The 20,725-nt window shown below is 42.9% G+C and overlaps 1 protein-coding gene across 4 annotated transcripts in view; it reads right to left on the reverse strand.

Annotated features, from left to right (window-relative positions):
* The window catches only part of ASTN1 (astrotactin 1), a 316,888-nt gene that overhangs the window by 97,283 nt on the left and 198,880 nt on the right, over window positions 1-20,725 (reverse strand). For all 4 annotated transcript variants that reach the window (XM_075287093.1, XM_075287091.1, XM_075287092.1 and 1 more), the window contains exon 4: window positions 13,192-13,588. In XM_075287093.1, coding sequence (XP_075143194.1) covers window positions 13,192-13,588 — 397 coding nt within the window. The remainder of the gene's footprint in view (window positions 1-13,191; window positions 13,589-20,725) is intronic.

Consider the following 20,725-nt stretch of genomic DNA (forward strand, 5'->3'; position numbering starts at 1 on the left):
GGCATTGGGCCTGGGCAGAGCCAACTGCGCATGTCCGCTTGTAGTGCAGGCATGCGCAGTCGGCTCTGCCCAGGCCCGATGCCTGGCAGAGTGAATGAAGAGCCGGAAGACTCCGCGGAGACGCTGCAAGGAGAAGACTTCTCGGAGGATGCAGCCCTCACTTGTGGACTTGGTAAGTATAATTTGATCGAATGTTGCCTACCCCTGAAACGAGCATTTTCCCCCCATAGACTATAATAGGGTTCGATATTCGATTCGAGTAGTCGAATATTGCAGGGCTACTCGAAACGAATATCGAACCTCGAACATTTTACTGTTCGCTCATCTCTACTCTTTAGGCATCCTCCATGCACCCAGAAACCACACCTGGAAAGGTCTTCACACAGTTTTCCAGCCCCAAATGGATTTTTCATGCTAATGACTTATCCACAGGCTACGACATCCCTATGGGGTCTATGGGGGTCTGAAAGCCATTGCAGTTGTAGTTCCTTTCTTATTACTTGAAAAGGAACAGACTACAAGAACTCACCATCCACTTCACCCATTTCTGGCGCATGGAGGATACCAGAACAGCAGATCTATGCCAGTTACATTTATCGGACCCCACAGATCAGCTTTTTTGTCATCCTCCATGCGCCAGAAATGGGTGCAGTGGATGGCAAGTGCATACGGTCTGATCCTTTTCAAGTAATGAGAGTGGCATTGCAATCCTGCCCTATATAGCGAGGACTCCTGGGTATTGCAGGGCTACTCCTATTACATGGATAGGAACAACCTACACATCCACTGCAGCAGCTTTTGGTGCCTAGAGCCTGCCAGAACAACTGATCTGTGTGGGGTCCAGGATGTCGGAACCCCACAAATCCCATAGTGACGACTGATCCAGTGGGTGATTTGCCCAGGGAACTTATATAATATACTAGGCTAGTACGTAAATCCACCCTGGTTGAAGGAAGCCCATTGGGTAGTCAGTGGCTGAAATTGGACCTATTGTTAAAACTTATATGAGAAAACATAGAAAATATTTCAGACTGACGTAAGTTTTCATATAACATAAAAATACACAATTACTATACCATTAGACTCCCTGCAAGCTTCTATAATACGGTATATACCAGTGAAAGACTCAGCAAACTCCATTTAGAAAACAATACAAAATAAATGGAATGATGCTGCGTCTTTGTACTGCAGAATTACACTAGATACTGCACGTCCGCAACGTACCGCAACACAATACATTGTAGTAATGTGACCATTCCATTGTCAGCCTTGTGATTGTCCAAAGAATAACTTCTATAATTACTTTACATCTCCTCATCATTACTTCTGCTTATCTTTTCTGTATATACATCTAGTGTCTACTTAAAGGGAGTCTGTCACCAGAACCCAACATATCACCCCAGCCCTGCAGATAGATAGGTTAGGGTCATCAGAATCCAACATATCAATACAGCCCCGCAGATAGATAGGTTAGGGTCATCAGAATCCAACATATCACCCCAGCCCTGCAGATAGATAGTTTAAGGTCACCAGAACCCAGCATATCAGCATAGCCCTGCAGATAGATAGGTGAGGGTCACCAGATTCCAGCATATCAGCACAGCCCTGCAGATAGATAGGTGAGGGTCACCAGATTCCAGCATATCAGCACAGCCCTGCAGATGGATAGGTTAGGGTCACTAGAATCAAACAGTGTTTTCCCCTTGTAAGCACTATGTACAGCTGTTCCTTAGCAGCAGACTACTCTTTCCAGCAAAAAGCAGCATTGTGTTGTCTCGGCCATCTCTGGGAATATTAAATGCTCTTTTGCAGAACTTTGTGAAGTTAAAGAAGTTCCCTTTAGTCTCTAATAACACACCACACATTTCACTGAAGCACACATTACATTGTTGCTCTAGTGTCTCCATACAGAGTAATATTATTGTGGTGCTGTTATATAAGGAGGCAAAACTGTTATTCACTAATCAGACCTTCATTCACACCAAATTACAGATCATTCTGGCAGCTGTGGCAGCCTGCAGTCCGTAAACCTAGCAATGTACATTAAGTGCTGTAGGTGGTGAAAGTAGGAGGAATTGGTACAATGTAATATTTCATAGAAATCATTTTTTCCATTACTAGATTAACAGTTTTCTTTGCCATCCTGAGAAATGCAACTTAATTGTAGTAAAAAACGATCAACATACAATACATGAAAGTGGTTTATGAGTTCAGGCACCCACACATCCAATGCCAAGGGAACTCTAGACTGGCTCATGAGCTTTCCATTGCTGAGTTGACTAGTTATGTGCTGTAATTTGGGTTGAGCCGATCTTGAGATTTCAGGATCGTTTTTAAAATCCGATTTTCGATCATTTTCCAGCCAATCCCGATCGTGAAATTTGTTCGAGCCCCAATCGGTATCCGATCTTTCCCGATCCCGATCGTTCAATCCTAGTTACTTTATGTTTATGGAGTAGGGTTGAGCCAATCTTGAGATTTCAGGATCGTTTTTAAAATCTGATTTTCGATCATTTTCCAGCTGATCCTGATCACGATCATGAAATTTGCTCGATAGCCGATCGGGATCCAATCTTTCCTGATCGCTCAACCCTAACACCAAACACAAACTATCAAAGAGAATGGCATTGGTTCTGGATGAACAAAACAGACCTCGTTTATTTGCTGCATCAATTCCTCAATTGGGGGAGAGGAGAAACATGTTTCCAGACTCCTATGGAGGAAACTTTTCTCTCCAAGACCAAAAATATTGCACGCACTTGACCATTCCCTTCACTGGAAGAGGGTAGTGGAAACCCATATATATTAGTCGGTCACTTCTGCCAAAATTGTTAGTTTCGGCCAACATACACCTAATGTGTATGGTCAGCTCAACTCCCACTCACCGTTCTCTACTTAAATTTTATCTTACGCCTAAGATATATCAGGTTCTGTTCATACGGTGGAAAATGAAGAGGAAATTCCTCTTTATTTTCCACCCCTGGCATTTTTGCACAGGCTATCCGTGACAAGATGCCAATGCCGTTGTAGCATCCAATGCCTGATTAGACCTGGATGAATGGAGGGAGTCTCGAGCTGCAGATTGAGCTAGGGGGCTTATTTTTTCTGTGTCCTGCTCCCATCTCTGCCTCCTATTGAAAACAATGGAAGGCGGATTCAGGAGAAATCTGCTTTAGATTTGGGGGTGAATCTGTGGCAAATTCTTCCATGTAAACTGATTCTTATGTAGGGTTGAACGATCGGGTTCGGAAAAGATTGGATTCCGATTGGCGATTGAGTAAATTTCCTGATCACATTTGGAATTCCGATCCTGATCTTTTCCAGCGGGATCAAGGTCGGAGGTTATCTCAAGATCAGCTCAACCCTAAAAGTGACTTTTCCCACAGAGAAGCATTGACTAGGGTTGAGCGATCGGGATTGGAAAAGATCGGAATCGGCAATCGAGCAAATTTCACGATCGAGATCGGCTGGAAAATGATCGGAAATCGATCTTGAAATCTCAAGATGGGCTCAACCCTACTCTTATGGTTCCATTTAAGCTGCAAGTTGCATAAAGACATAATATGACACCATTGTAAGACTATTTCACCCTGCTACCGTATACAACTGATTTTATACAGAAGTATATATATATTTATAATCTGAATTATACAGAATTCGAAAGAAAAAAAAGTTGCACTAGTTGCCATATTATAGAGAGTTGCAATACACTTATGGGACAATACAAGCATACCATGGCACCATAGGGCAGTACACATTATACTTTTGGCTTCGTAGATTGGAGCGGTATAGATTCTGTGTGTGGTCATACCTACTATGGCTCTACTCAACTACTCGGCATTGCCATGGACATTGCAATCGTGAAATTTGCTCGATCGCGGATCAGGATCCGATCTTTCCTGATCCCAATCGCTCAACCCTATTTATGATATATATGAATAGGGTTGAGCAGGTCTTGAGATAACCTCTGACCTCGATCCTGCTGGAAAAGATCAGGATCGGAATTCCAATCGCGATCATGAAATTTACTCAATCGCCGACTGGAATCCGATCTTTTCCGATCCCGATCGCTCAACCCTAGCCTGTATTCTCAATAGGTTAAGGAAATAATCTGCTGTCAGCTCCTCCTTTGGTGCACTGAAGGATCGGTGGAGAGCCCAGCAGCCCCATCCCATTGGGGAAGAGTTGACACTAACATACACATATGGTCCCATTGACATTGACTGACTGTACTCTCATGTATATTTCTACCTATACACAAGGTGATTTATTTAAAAAAAATTTCACATTTTTATAATTTGCCCCTTAAAAATTGTATTCTAAAACAAAGCCAAATTTTGACAAAATCTTCAATTCATTTTCCTTCCTTCCAAACATTTCTTTGGCTGCTCTTCATGACAGGCCTTATATATTATTAATGTATCATAAAATCAATAATTACTTGTTAAGAACACAATACCTCGTCATTTGTGACCTAATTATACTCTGGGGGGTAATTATTTTTTCCAGTCTATTCTTCTCCGGAGCACAGATATGTGTACACTGCACAAATACCTGAGATATTAAAACTACCGGAAAAAAAAACTACCGATGTGCACAATTACAAGTGTGATGCTATTTTCTGGCATTAACACCTGTATATGTCAGAGGAAGGGGTACGCTTAGGACTCATTATCACATCATTTGCATCTCATCAAGACTAACATCTGGTATTTCGAAGACTCAGCTTTCACCTCCTGTACATGGCAGTTGCAATAATTGGGACACTATACTTATATATACCCACTGTAATGCAGTATCCACAGAAAACTGATATTGTATGCAGATAAATAATACGATAGGTATAATGGATATACTTGTAGTGTAGCAATCTGACTATTCATATGCAAGTAGATGTCTGACCTTGAATACAATTAAAGGGGCTTGTGTTGATTTTTTATTATTGATGAATCATCGGATTCAGATGAGTTGGGGTCCAACACCCAACGCATCCGAAAAACAGCTGTTCTTGGCAGTCACTGTGTCTTGGAAGAAGTAGAAGGCTCCTTCCACTGTGTAATGCCCATAGTTACATAGTAGATGAGGTTGGATGAAGACATCAATCCATTAGGTCCAACCCATGGTGGATTATTGCAGCTCAGGTCCTGTTCAAGTGGGCACATCCACTATACAATGTGTGGAGCCTTCTGGTTTCATCTCCATAAGCTATAAAGTTCTGATGCCCTGGGTCATATCCCCACCAAACTTATATTCACGGCCTTTCCTATTCCTAAGAAATGCTGGAGGTTGGGTTGTAAGGTTATACAGGGCCTGTGGATGAAGGGGGCCTGCAGGTTTCTCTCTAAACAATTTGGCCTTTGTTTATGTGGGGCAGTCCAAGTATCATGATGCTTGGTGCACCCCTAGGTCCAATCATAGGCCTCATCAGTTTTTTTTATGTAGATTGTGTGCCCCCTATAGGGTTCACAATGTACATTTTTTTCCTATTAGTATGTCTTTGTAGTATGGGAGGAAATCCACGCAAACATGGGGAGAACATACAAACTCCTTGCAGATGTTGTTGCTGGTGGGATTCGAACCCAGGGCAGCAGTGCTGCAAGGCTACAGTGCTAATCACTGAGCCACCATGTTGCCCCCACAGGCCTCATCAGAGTAGGTGCATGACATCACCCAGAGGACCTAAAAGGAACTATGCACCCCGCGAGGAGGTCCAAAAGAGGTGAGGGAAGGTGAGTATTATGATTCATTATCTTTTTACACCTCCCTGAGTGAGAGTCCCCAGAGCATAATAAGTTCATTTTCGGCTTCATGGTGACAAACCTACCCCCTATGTTGTGAGATCATTAACCCTTTATTTAAAAAAAAATAGCAGAATATCCAAATATATTCAGAGAATCATTCTTGTAATTGTAATAGAGGTTGAGGTTTTGTTTTACATTTTTCTTTTACATTCTTCGAAAGCAAAAAATTGGGAAAGGGGGAATCATTATTCCCATGTCACTAGTTTTCCGGTATAGAGGGATGATATTGAGGCACAAATTTGGTGCAAAGCCCTGATCTGCACCTCACCCACCACCTTGCACAAATGTGGATGGTGCAGGGACTGGCCAATGTGGGGTTGTGTCTACTGGACTGATTTTACTCATGCTAGTTTTCTGGAGTGAGCATGAAACGCTATTCTAGTTCCTACGTGCCATATATTTGCAAGCCTATGCATACATCTCTAGTTTGGGCTTTTATTAAGACTGGCATACAATATGCCAGTCTTTATAAATTTTCCCCCTTTATTTCAGCAACCTGTCTTCTTTACTCCACTTTTTGCCAATTCTGACTTTTGCTATGAGGATCATGATGTCTATGTCTAAGTTTTCAGGTATACAATGCATGAAAAGTAGAGATGAGCGAACAGTGTTCTATCGAACACATGTTCGATCGGATATCAGGGTGTTCGCCATGTTCGAATCGAATCGAACACCACGTGGTAAAGTGCGCCAAAATTCGATTCCCCTCCCACCTTCCCTGGCGCCTTTTTTGCACCAATAACAGCGCAGGGGAGGTGGGACAGGAACTACGACACTGGGGGCATTGAAAAAAATTGGAAAAAGTCATTGGCTGCCGAAATCAGGTGACCTCCATTTTAGACGAATAGTGGATTTCAAATCCGGGTCATATGAGAATGTGAACTTTGTGACTATGAGACAGGGATAGCTGTACAGGCAGGGATAGCTAGGGATAACCTTTATTTAGGGGGGAATGTTATTAAAAATAACTTTTTGGGGCTCTATCGGGTGTGTAATTGTGATTTTTGTGAGATAAACTTTTTCCCATAGGGATGCATTGGCCAGCGCTGATTGGCCGAATTCCGTACTCTGGCCAATCAGTGCTGGCCAATGCATTCTATTAGCTTGATGAAGCAGAGTGTGCACAAGGGTTCAAGCGCACCCTCGGCTCTGATGTAGCAGAGCCGAGGCTGCACAAGGGTTCAAGCGCACCCTCGGCTCAGATGTAGGAGAGCCGAGGGTGCACTTGAACCCTTGTGCACCCTCAGCTCTGCTACATCAGAGCCGAGGGTGCGCTTGAACCCTTGTGCACACTCTGCTTCATCAAGCTAATAGAATGCATTGGCCAGCGCTGATTGGCCAATGTATTCTATTAGCCTGATGAAGTAGAGCTGAATGTGTGTGCTAAGCACACACATTCAGCTCTACTTCATCGGGCTAATAGAATGCATTGGCCAATCAGCGCTGGCCAATGCATTCTATTAGCGTGAACTGAGTTTGCACAGGGGTTCTAGTGCACCCTCGGCTCTGCTACATCAGATTGCTACATCTGATGTAGCAGTGCCGAGTGTGCATCAGATGTGTAGTTGAGCAAAACTGACTCAGCACTGCTAAGCCTGCATTCGCATAGGAATGCATTGGCCAGCCTTCGGCCAATCAGTGCTGGCTCTGCCGGAGGAGGCGGAGTCTAAGGTCGGACCTGAATGGAGACTGGTGTGGAGCGATCTTAGACTCCGCCTCCTCCAGCAGAGCCAGCGCTGATTGGCCGAATTCCGTACTCTGGCCAATCAGCACTGGCTAATGCATTGTATTGGCGTGATGAAGCAGTGCTGAATGTGTGTGCTTAGCACACACATTCAGCTCTACTTCATCGGGCTAATAGAATGCATTGGCCAATCAGCGCTGGCCAATGCATTCTATTAGCGTGAACTGAGTTTGCACAGGGGTTCTAGTGCACCCTCGGCTCTGCTACATCAGATTGCTACATCTGATGTAGCAGTGCCGAGTGTGCATCAGATGTGTAGTTGAGCAAAACTGACTCAGCACTGCTAAGTCTGCATTCGCATAGGAATGCATTGGCCAGCCTTCGGCCAATCAGCGCTGGCTCTGCCGGAGGAGGCGGAGTCTAAGGTCGGACCTGAATGGAGACTGGTGTGGAGCGATCTTAGACTCCGCCTCCTCCAGCAGAGCCAGCGCTGATTGGTCGAGTTCCGTACTCTGGCCAATCAGCACTGGCCAATGCATTTCTATGGGGAAAAGTTAGCTTGCGAAAATCGCAAACTGACAGGGATTTCCATGAAATAAAGTGACTTTTATGCCCCCAGACACGCTTCCCCTGCTGTCCCAGTGTCATTCCAGGGTGTTGGTATCATTTCCTGGGGTGTCATAGTGGACTTGGTGACCCTCCAGACACGAATTTGGGTTTCCCCCTTAACGAGTTTATGTTCCCCATAGACTATAATGGGGTTCGAAACCCATTCGAACACTCGAACAGTGAGCGGCTGTTCGAATCGAATTTCGAACCTCGAACATTTTAGTGTTCGCTCATCTCTAATGAAAAGTCATCAATTTTATGTGCAAATTGGGTTTTTGTGCAAACATTGTGACTTTTTCTTTGAGTCACCCTCACCACTCAATGCTAAGTATAATATAAAAAAAAAATTGGAAAACCTGAAGGTGCACGAATCTCTATGACTGTCTGAATTCCCATCTTTGCTCTTATCTCAAGACATTCAGAGATGAACGGCGCAAAATTAGCTTTGCAAAAATCAAAAAATTGCATCCTGCTAGTTTTTGCTATATGTGCATTGTAATACATTGGGATCCTTCACAACATTCATGCACACATCTCCCTGACCTCCTTCACTTTAAAAGGAGGTTGGTGTCATTCCCTTTAAGAGGGCTTTAAGACAAGGCTTCTGCAGTTATGGGATGAAGAATTGTACGGTTTTCTCTCCTTCTTCGCATAAACCCCGTAGATGGATTTTACTTTTAAGAAATCAACTCTACATTTTCTCTCTTGTATCGCATTTATAACGCTGTGATATGAGGATTGTCAATAACATTGACATAACCTTCTGCAGTCAAACAATCTAAATGAAATGTAATAATTTTTTTTTTTATACTTTTCCCTTTTTTGGCATTTTTTTCAAGTATTGATGGAACTGCAGGCTGAAAAATCACACATATAATGATGCCTCTGGGGCACGCATTATAAGTAGAACGCAGAGCACTTTTCCGGCAGAAGCGCTACTCTAGATATAGAAAAAAAAAAATCTGCTGTTTTTATAGGAGCGGTAAAAGCACACACCAAAAAAAAGCAGCACACACTTATCTCTCCAAAAGTGTTGGGGAAAACAGCAGAGCTCCATCTATTCCAAGTGTCACTGAGTATTACAGGAGAGCGGCAGTCCCCGCACGGACAGGTACTAAACTGCAAAGCGTCCCTTCACTGTCTTACAAGAGCAAGACTAAAAACCAAAAATAATCATTCCTGCGGCATAACCTGAAGTCGTTGCCTAGCCGTGCAATAAAAAAGACAAAAGGAAATAATACTCCTCTTATCAAACCACCAATACTCCTATCCTGATACTTCTCAGATCCCTGCCGTGTCCGTTAACGAGCTTCTAGCAATGATTTCATTTGACAAGGACACGTGACTGCTGTAACCATGACCAAGGGTCTGGTGTGACCCACCAATTGTTCTGGGGTCCTACTATACATCTCATGCAAATATTATTTACAAATTTGTAAAACAGCATGGACACACATTATTTTTTCCATAGTAGCATGCTGCCTAAGCTTTGCCTTGGACAGTTTTGGTCCCGGAAGTCCTGCAAACAGTCTGCTGACAGGGCCCCCTTAAAGAGGCCCTTTCATCACCTCCACCACTTGCAACTCATTGAATCATTTAGATAATTCTTTCTTCCACTGGCATAGTTGGAATTTTTTCTCGTGTCCACCCTTCCTGGGCAATCATTTTTATTAGTTTAAACACCCAATATACTAGACTCTCTACAGTCAAGTGGGTGGCCCCTGTCTGTCTACACCAGTCCAGGACTGCCCACCTGGCTGAAGAGAGCTTACTTAAAGGGGCTCTATCAGCAAAATCATGCTGATAGAGCCCCATATATGCGTGAATAGCCTTTAAAAAGGCTATTCAGGCACCGTAAAATGTTATATTAAACTACCCCCCAGTTTTAAAATAATATCCTAAAAAAGAATGTGATCTACTTACGCATCGTGCACGATGGGCGGGCATTCAGGGTGCGCCGTCTTCTTCATCCACGCCTCCTCTTACTCCGATGTCCTCGGGTCCCGTCTTCCTCCGGCACTCGCGAACTGACACTGATAAAAAAAATGGCCTGGGCGCATGCGCAGTAGCATGCGGCTTCTACTACGGCTACTGCGCATGCGCCCAGGCCATTTTTTTTTATCAATGTCAGTTCACGAGTGCCGGAGGAGGACGGGACCCGAGGACATCAGAGGAAGAGGAGGCGTGGATGAAGAAGACGGCGCACCCTGAATGCCCGCCCATCGTGCACGATGCGTAAGTAGATCACATTCTTTTTTAGGGTATTATTTTAAAACTGGGGGGTAGTTTAATATAACATTTACGGTGCCTAAATAGCCTTTTTAAAGGCTATTCGCGCATATGTGGGGCTCTATCAGCATGATTTTGCTGATAGAGCCCCTTTAACACATTGCATTCTATGGTGTAGATTGCTCAGGAACGGTGGGGGACTAGAGAAAACTTACAAGTGCTCTGGAATCAGTGGAACAGTACCTATTGAATGATACAAAATGTTAGAGTTGATGGAATGTCCTATTTAATCTAATGAAAATGGATGATAGAGGTGCGGACTGGCGCTTTCCAAGTTCAATCTTTTATTTGGCTCAAGACACAACGCGTTTTGGAGACATACAATCCCATTTTAAGGGCAAATGAGACAGAGTCCTATTTAAAGCTATTAAATCTAGGGCGCTCTTAGTATTGTGGGCTGGGGATACATGCTGATATAGCAGCAGGTTGTAGCGGGCACAAGGCGCTAAAAATGAATGGGGTTCCTACAGCCAAGAGGGAATATTAGTGCACCTAGATGTCCTCTCAGAGAGCCATTGCATCTATACTGTATAATACTGATAAGGAGTTGTTGGCCCTAGCTTACAAACCTACTAGCCCCCATATGGGCTAGTCTAAACATGGCTGTATCTGTGTTGGCATGTCATCACTGGAGGGAAACCAAGAAGCATGTAAACATCAATAAGAGATTGGTAAAGTGACTTTTACTTCCTTACTACCCACATAACACGAGCAGAAGGTAAGTAATGAAAGAACCTCCAGAAAAATTCCATTGTGATATTTCAGTTTCTCGCCACTGCCGTCGAATCAATCAGACGTACCGTAGGTTGTAAAACAGCGTGCGCCTACCAAAAATCTGAGCATCTGAATCATCTGCAACATCTATTATCAGATCTCTTCTGCTCGTAAACAGAGCAATCCAGAGAATAATTATATAGTACATCGGGATGCAACTGAAAAGTTCACCTATAAATGCAGATATGAAGGCATCTAAAGGGCTTGATATTAAAAAGACAGAAACAACTGCTCATCTGAGTGTTTTCTACGGAGATGGGGAATGTTTATGCTCATTAATTCTCTACCGTAGACTGCGGGGAAATGGTTTCAATGGCGGTCGCGACACTTAAAGATCATTCATCATGATAAACACGTGGTCGTGGCATTTGGTGACCACCGGCCACTGCTTTGCATTGTCATTGCACATTGTCCATGTCCACGGTAGTCAACTGTTGACCCATGTTGTGACACTTGTCCCTGTATGGATGTGCTGTGACAACAACAGGAACCCAAAGGGGTTTCTAGGACTCTTGAGGATCTATCCATACGACAAGTCATACATATCATATAAGTAGGTATCCCATCTGTGTGAATGGTTGTAGTGCTCTGAAACAGGCACAGCGCCATACATTGTACAGTGGCTATGAGTGGTATTGCAGATCTATTCCTTTACAGTGAGTTCATATGAATGGGAAAGCACTGCAATACCATTCATGGCCACCATACAATGTAAGGTACTGTCCTTATTCCAGTGGTTACAGCCCCTTTAATCATTTTACTAGTAGGGTTGCTAAGTCCCAAGAGTAGGACATTAAGATCTCATGTATGGGCCATCCACAAATACTTTCGTATAGTATATCACTTTAAAGTGTCTGCCCCCGGGGTATCTATAACAAGTACCAATAGTACTACCTGCTGTCCGATTGATCTTGGTACAGACCCTCTCGAATTCCTAACAAACAATGGACAGTATTTAGCAAAGCAAACAGTCAATTTAAAGCTGGTCATACACATAAGATAAAAGTCAACTTAATGACAGAGTTTTACTTAAATTTGAGATGAAAATACTGGAATTTTCATTCTTTGTTGGCTTAAAGGATTTTCTGGACTGGGATACATTGTTGATACTGATGATCTCTCCTTAGTATACGTCATCAGTATCTGATAGGAGATACGATACCCGGACCCTCACCCTTGTTTCAGGCATTCTCTAGTGCCAGAACCTATACAAAAGCAGAAGGCTCCATCTACTCTATAGTTCAATTATTAGGAAACTCCGGGACCTGATCTATGAGGGGTCCGGGTGCAGCCCCCATGATCTGATACTAATGATATTTCCAAAGGATAGATTATTACTATCAAAAATGTCCCCCAGCCTGGAAAACCCTTCCATATTGACATCACAATTGGTTAGTTAGTATTGACCGTTGACCACTTTGCACCAGTGTTGGGGGGGATTTACTAACCATCTACATGAGCTTTCTGGCGTAGAATAGATAAGTGTAAACGTGGCGCGCTTATGCCAATGATGTTCCGTATTGTTCCATCTCCATTCTCACATGACACTTTTTATGAAAATGGGTGGAGAAGGATGGAGAACAAAGAGAGCCCAGGCAGGGACAAATTTACTCACTTCAGACACCAGAATTATTAAAAGGCCAGAACCATTAATAATTCAGGTGCCAAACAGAGGACTGAACTAAGACTGGTGTACAGGATGCCAGTCTTCTTTGCCTAACATTGTAAGCTACTTTAGTCTTGAACGCTGGTGGTCAGATCATTCATATAAAAGATCCAATGGACTATCGATTGTCTACATTCTGGCCAATTATAGACTTACGTGTATGACCAGGTTAAAGCTACCCTTTGCCTTATCACAATTCCCCATGACGACATGACTACAACCAAAGACACTGCCTTGCCCTCAGAGAATACAACTATTTGCTAAATCGTAACCCATTAACAGACACAAAACCAGAAACAAGCCATCAAATCTCATAAGATTTGATGACTTGTGTTTTCACGTTATGGTTCCTGCCATTGAAAACACACCAGGAGTGAGGTCCATGGTGTTCTTATCATTGCATCCCTGGAGGGAGTCCAGAGTACGGGACACCTGGCTGCCAAAATCTTCCCCACCATTCATGCACTCCCGCTGGAGATGATGACGCAGCTCAGTGACATCATATTCATAACCGTCAAGGATAGGCGTTTCCCGAATTCCAAGGGTTCCACCGGGATGAGTGGACTGTCCGCGTGCGTTACGGAGACTCTCTCGTCCATGGCCACCTCCAATGAGCACCGAAGGGATGTAGTGGATCTCGTTGGCGGCTTCTGCGCTTGCACTCTTCTGCGGCTGGGGTGCGCGTCTCCTCTTGCACCAGCGTCGTCTAGTATATAAAATAAGAAGAAGGCACAGGATACACAGCAGGAGGGCGATCATTCCACCCTAATGCAATGCAGAGAAAAAGGGGGGAAAAAAAGATGAAAAAGAATTACATTAAGAGAAATAAATCCAATGCAAACAACCAAGGTAGAGACAAAAAGGGCAAACAAAATAACCGAATGCTTAGAATCATGTTCTGCATAATATGGGCATATGGAAATCTTTTGATATCCGGATAGAATGAAACGGAATAATAGAAGATCAAGTAAAGTCTGCTTGTACGAGAAATATTATCATATCATTTTATTTGTGTATTAGATGTTAAATTAGTTCTCTGGAATCGCCAAACAATCCCGGATCCGCTATCTGGTGGGTGTTTACATTAAATTAACAATGGGAAGGCTTTACGGCACATCTGCAGGGAGAGGAGACGCTTACATTATAGCAGCACATTTCATATTCCGCCGCCGTACATCATATTTCATTCCCTTCCCTTTAAAATGAAAATGCAAGTTTGGGCATGCACACCTAAAAATCAATTTTGGAAAAAGTATATCTTTCTAGAGTGCGGCTAACATGACAAAAGCGGCTGTGCGCACCAAAAACAAGATATTAGCTTCTGTTTATGTACCCACGGAGGAAAAAAATATCCAATTTGGATAACTTCTTCATGTGAGTACTGGGGGAAATCGAATACAAATAATTTAACCCTGCGATGAATGCAAGCATTCAGATCTGGTAGCAGGATAGGGGAGAGGGGACAATAGGTCCAATGTGAGGATATAGGGGCTATCAATGCTATATATATGTACTGTGACATCACTGTGTGCTGTATCATCTGTATCCATTATCCCAGTACTGTGACATCTCTCTGTACAATATACATGTGCTTTAAGTTCAGTGTGCTTTATTTAACTACTGTGACATCACTGTGCGCATACTTGGTTGGGGGGATATCGTCACTCCATAGGGAGAGACCACCATTTAGGTGTGTGGAGTCTTATTAAGCTCAGTGAGCGCCCTCTATTGGAGTGCATGACTGAGGCACTGGCTTCCCAATTACATCATGAAAGTCAGATTTGCATATGCAGATTTCCCATGTGCGCATACTGTGACATTGGCATATACTGGGTCAAGACTCAGCAGTTCACTGTCATGGTACTGTGACCTCTGTATCCATTATACCCGCACCCTGACATCTTTGTCCATTATCCTTATAGTGTGACATTCCTCTATACATTGTATCTGTGCTGTAACTTTACTGTGTATATTATCCTACTACTGTGTGCATTCTCTCCGTCCTATGACATCACTCCTAGTACAATGACATCACTGTATGCCTATTCCTAATACTATGACATCACTGTATGCATATTTCTAGTACTATGACATCACTGTATGCATATTCCTAGTACTATGGCATCACTGTATGCATATTTCTAGTATATGACATCACTGTATGCATACTCCTAGTACAATGACATCACTGTATGCATATTCCTAGTACTATGACATCACTGTATGCATATTCCTAGTACTATGACATCACTGTATGCATACTTCTAGTACTATGACATCACTGTATTCATACTCCTAGTACTATGACATCACTGTATGCATATTTCTAGTACTATGACATCACTGTATGCATATTCCTCGTACTATGACATCACTGTATGCATATTCCTAGTACAATGACATCACAGTATGCATATTCCTAGTACAATGACATCACTGTATGCATATTCCTAGTACAATGACATCACAGTATGCATATTCCTAGTACAATGACATCACTGTATGCATACTTCTAGTACTATGACATCACTGTATGCATACTTCTAGTACAATGACACCACTGTATGCATATTCCTAGTACAATGTCATCACTGTATGCATATTCCTAGTACTATGGCATCACTGTATGCATATTTCTAGTATATGACATCACTGTATGCATACTTCTAGTACTATGACATCACTGTATGCATACTTCTAGGACTATGACATCACTGTATGCATACTTCTAGTACTATGACATCACTGTATTCATACTCCTAGTACTATGACATCACTGTATGCATATTTCTAGTACATGACATCACTGTATGCATATTCCTAGTACTATGACATCACTGTATGCATATTCCTAGTACTATGACATCACTGTATTCATACTCCTAGTACTATGACATCACTGTATGCATATTTCTAGTACATGACATCACTGTATGCATATTCCTAGTACTATGACATCACTGTATGCATATTCCTAGTACTATGACATCACTGTATGCATATTCCTAGTACTATGACATCACTGTATGCATATTCCTAGTACTATGACATCACTGTATGCATATTTCTAGTATATGACATCACTGTATGCATATTTCTAGTACTATGACATCACTGTATGCATACTTCTAGTACTATGACATCACTGTGTTGTTTATCCATGTGCATAAAGGAAAACCAGAATGATCACAATCAAAAATTTCTGCAGAAGTTGGGTCCTGCGGTTACTTATTACGCCCTTGGATGCTCAGTCATTGGGGAGGAAGGTGGGAAGGGGGGGTCTGTTACTGATTTTGCATTTTAACTCCATTATGTGCCTATGGGTATAGTTAGGAGCTAAGCACAATGAGGGAACATCATCGCGGCTGGTTTTCTTTGTTGCCTTTTAATGCATGGTGCTATAAACACTGCCGAATAACAATCTGGATCAGATTTAAGATTTGTTATTAAAAAAGTTCACATCTGACCCTGCAGCGAGCAACGATCTGATAGGGCTTGGCGTGGTTTATGTTCAGACAAAGCTATTTTTAGTGCATTAAGCTCCAAATCCAAAGTCATTTTGCGAGTTTAATTAAAAATAAGATATCATTTAATTGCGTAGAAGAAATAGTAAAAGATCGCTGTTAAACGGGATTGTGAGCGTCGGCGCTGTCCACCGAGAGCGGTGCTGAAAACCGTTCTCGCTCTATGATAAGTGGAGATTTAAAAATTGTTTACACCAATATAATGTCTCCATAATTATATTCTTCCTACAAATAGGTTTCTGTGCTGTCAGCAGTAATGGCTGGATAGTCTGGGATGAAATGGGCTGCTTTCATTTCCAAAGAAAATTATAGCTAAAATAGAGGTTGTTCCTGTATAATAATATATCAGGGAGAGAGAGGGGGATACGGCATGCAAGGATAGAGAGGAGGACGACATACCTTGTCTGGTGGGAAATGAAATGAGGAAGATGGTAATAAGGACAATATGCCAGAGAGCTGAATACTTGGAGAATGATGGCATTGATGGAGTTAATGAGAAGTGACAATGATGGCTGTTCAATTGCCTATGTGCCCTTGGTGCTCTGTAGTCAAGGCACTGCTTTCCCTTTACTCATACAAGTGAACGAGAGTGAAGAAAATTGATCCATTTGCTGCACATTATAATTTAGTGTCCTCTACAGCACTCAAGAAAGACAACATCAAGAGCAGGCAACCCACAAAGCACTTTAAGCCCCCTCTCATTCCAAACTCTGCCTCGCCTCACCCCCTTGTATATCTTCCCAAAGTACTTCTGTAGCCTAGCCAGGATACAAAGTCGCGGCTCTTACTGGAAGCTTTGATACATACGTTGAAAGCTAATGATAGCCAACAAGATAAGAGGGTAAAGTGACGCCATGCTGAGTTCCTGGTGGTTTGGTAGGACCTAGGACATCAATAGCTTAAGTGCTCCTCTGCCACCGTGTGTTAGCGCTCATCAGATCACAGATTACTGCACAGGAGGAGGTCAATGAGCAATGCACTAGGCATGGTGTCCCCGGACGGTTCACATCCACTAAGAGAAAGGTTGTAACGGGCTTGTCGAGCTGCCGTGGCTTTTAACATAACATGTGTGCAATGCAAAGACACTGTAATGGTTGAGTTTGTGAGAGAAGCCTCAAGTCCCCCGGGTCTTCTCCTGGCTGGCATTTAGTGATAGTGTACTTGTAGCAGACACCGAAAGATGACAGGCAGATACAAAATAACATGTCTGGATGTGACGAGGAATTTTGGAGTGGTGTCGGAGGGTGACACAAGGATAGATGAGTTACTTAACAGATAATGGAGGATCAATCATCAAAGTAATTCACTAACTTAAAGGGAAAAAAATGAAGCACTTCTTAAAACAAGATACTCCCCCCCCCCCCCCCAACACTCATACCCCTCTTTCTTTGCCACTTTTGGGGCTCCTCATGGCATCTGGCATTCTCCTGGTGACATCATGCATGTGGGGTCACCATTGAGGCCTGTGATTGGGGGAACACCAACCATCATGATGTCATGACGCTCGGCAAGCCCTTGTGACCACTGATGGTCCATTCTCAGGCCTCAGCAGTTACTCCGGACACATGACACCACTGAGGCAGAGACAGTGCTGGATGTCACAATAGCCCCAAGGCCGGGTTCACACGTAGTATTTTGGTTCGTAATGTGGAACGTAGACGCTGCGGGAGCTTTTGCGGGCCGTAAACGCTCCCATTGTTTTCAATGGGAGCCGGTACCGTATACGCGGCGCTATTTTGCGGTCGTGATTTTGCGGCGGCTGCAAAATAGCGCAGCGTATACGGTACCGGCTCCTGTTGAAAACAATGGGAGCGTATACAGCCCACAAAAGCTCCCATGGTGTCTACGTTCCACATTACGAACCAAAATACTCCGTGTGAACCCGGCCTAAGGCTGAGGTCCCACGTTGCTAAAAAGCTACTTTTTTGATGTTGTTGCTGATTTTGCTGTGTTTTTTTGAGTTTTTTGTCGCATCTTATCTTCTCTCCATCCCTGCACAGAGCATATCTAGAAAACTCTCCATAGACCAGAATGAGTTGTCAGTCTATTGATGTTTATGGCCATGACAGTTCTTTGTTAAAAGAGCAGAGGAGAAGCTCAGACAAGATGGCCGTCTCCAAAATTTAGATGGGGTTCATTATGGTGACAAGTGCCCTTTAAGTGTAGATTGTGAATAGTTTTGATGCGTTGCACGTTAGCGTTTTGTGCTCATGATCTGGTTACTGAACATGTTTCAGATTTTCACAAGGAAAACACAAATTCAAAGGGTCACAAAGAGTCACCAATCGGCCCTTCCAGGCGGCCACAAATTGATGCACGTTGGCTGTTGAGGCATGTCTCTGCATCTCACATGAGCATTTCCTAGATTTTTGGAATTAAGAATCTGCACAGTAAAGATCTCATTAAGAAAATTAAAGAAATCCCTGCTCATTATAATTATTTGGCCCTATAATGACAGAATTATTATAAGCCGAAAATGGAGCTAAAATGAGACATCAAGTAGCATCACCCATTAAAGTGCACAAGCTTTATTCTCCAAAGGATTTCGGACTCAAAATGGAAAATCTCAAAATTGCATTTCGGACTGAATTAAGTAGCATTTTTGCATTGACCTAAATTCTACATATTATTCACCAAATTTACCTGACCTTACAATAGGAGTGAGCACAATTGTCCACCAAAACCTACTCTATGCTCCCTGTATGGTATGGGCAGAGTGATAGCTACTGATGCAGCAATGTTCAAGTTGACGACCCCCAATGGCAGCCCAATAGCAGAGACTGAAATGCCAGTTACTGCCACTACATTCAGTTGGAGGATAAAGGGGGGAATTTAGTCCTCCATACTCCTGAACAGTGGGGGGCCCAATGGTTTGACCACCAATGGTGTAAACCTTATCCTGCGTCCTCAGGATAGGGAATAAGTGTTTGTAATTGGACAACCTCAAACAGAACAAAGACCCTATCGAAGGGAAGCAAATGCCCCTCTGTGTTAGGCTGGGACCAAGTGTCTACTACCAAGCATGGGCTTCTGGTGGTGCCAGTGCATAGAGTCTGGTGGGTTCCTGGGAAGTGAGACCCATGCCACCCATGCAAGGCACAGTGCTTTCATTTGGAATTTTGTTGGGCTCGTGGTAGGGAAATGTCTGTCTTTCTAGTGACGATAGAGGATTAGAACAATATTCTGGGTTCTGGACTCTAGATTTTAAGGACAAGTTGATCCAGGGTTGTTATACTGTCTGCCGGATTGGAGTCGGGAAGGAATTTTTTCCCCTGAATGGGGCAATTGATATAAGACTGTGGATCAACACTGTAAAGGACTATAGAGTTATAGGTTGGACTTGATGGACTGATGCCTTCATCCAACCTCATCTACTATGTAACTATTGTTACAGTAATGCTTAAAAGAGAGTCAAGCCCATTCCAAGATTTTTTTTTGGGAGGGGTTGGCTTAATACAGTCAGACATAAAATTGTGGCATGTCCCATGAAATGTCATGTTGTCCAATTGCTCTTCACTAGAAGCATTGCTTTGGGGTAAGAATACATTGTTACATTGTGGTGCTACATGGTAGCCCACAGATTGTCTACTGGTCCATATTACGGAACTGCATTTTCTACACAACTGCCGTGTGTTTGAGACCTTAAAGGGGTTATCCAGGACTAGAAAACTTGTGTGCTTTCTTCTTCGCAGGAAGTGACATCACTTCTATTTCTCACATGACCACCCTGTAGCTCGGTTCCATTAATTTGAATAGAGCAAAATTGCATCATGGTCATGTAACCATTGGATGTGATATCAATCCCTGACATGAAATCAGCCATGTTTTTTAATTCTGGATAATCTCTGGAGTATCTCCAATCTCTAATCCATCTTTCTTTGAATTTTCTTAGGATCTTGTTTACTGTGTAGTTGAAGTTACTCAAATGTTCCTGCCAAAAATGTGATGTAAATACGAGGGCCTCATGTGAGCAAGTGCGGAGTGGTCACATTCCCCCTCTTAACAACTGTCTGACCCTGTCACTTGTTGGCTCGGCCTCAAATCCTCGGCCCATCAACACATTTCTAGCATTTGCCTTTATTTTGACATTTGGCGGAAACAGAGTAGTTGATGGACTATGAAACATTAAGACCTCTCAAGACAGCCAGTATGTCAAAGGAGCAGAAAGTCAGTGTATTAAGAATTCAGAGAGTTTGCTTATACTTTTCTTCTAGACGATTCTGGAAAAAAATATATATTTTAAAAGTCGAAAAATAAACATTTGATTCCTTAAAGTAAAATAGAGCAAAGTCTGAATGAAGATCGTAGCCGGAGGCTTCGCGAAATGTCAGCACAACAGGTGATGGTGTAAATTTTTGGCACTTTATGATGCAGAGAC

This window comes from Leptodactylus fuscus, chromosome 9, assembly GCF_031893055.1.
Source record: "Leptodactylus fuscus isolate aLepFus1 chromosome 9, aLepFus1.hap2, whole genome shotgun sequence".
Taxonomy (NCBI): Eukaryota; Metazoa; Chordata; class Amphibia; order Anura; family Leptodactylidae; genus Leptodactylus; species Leptodactylus fuscus.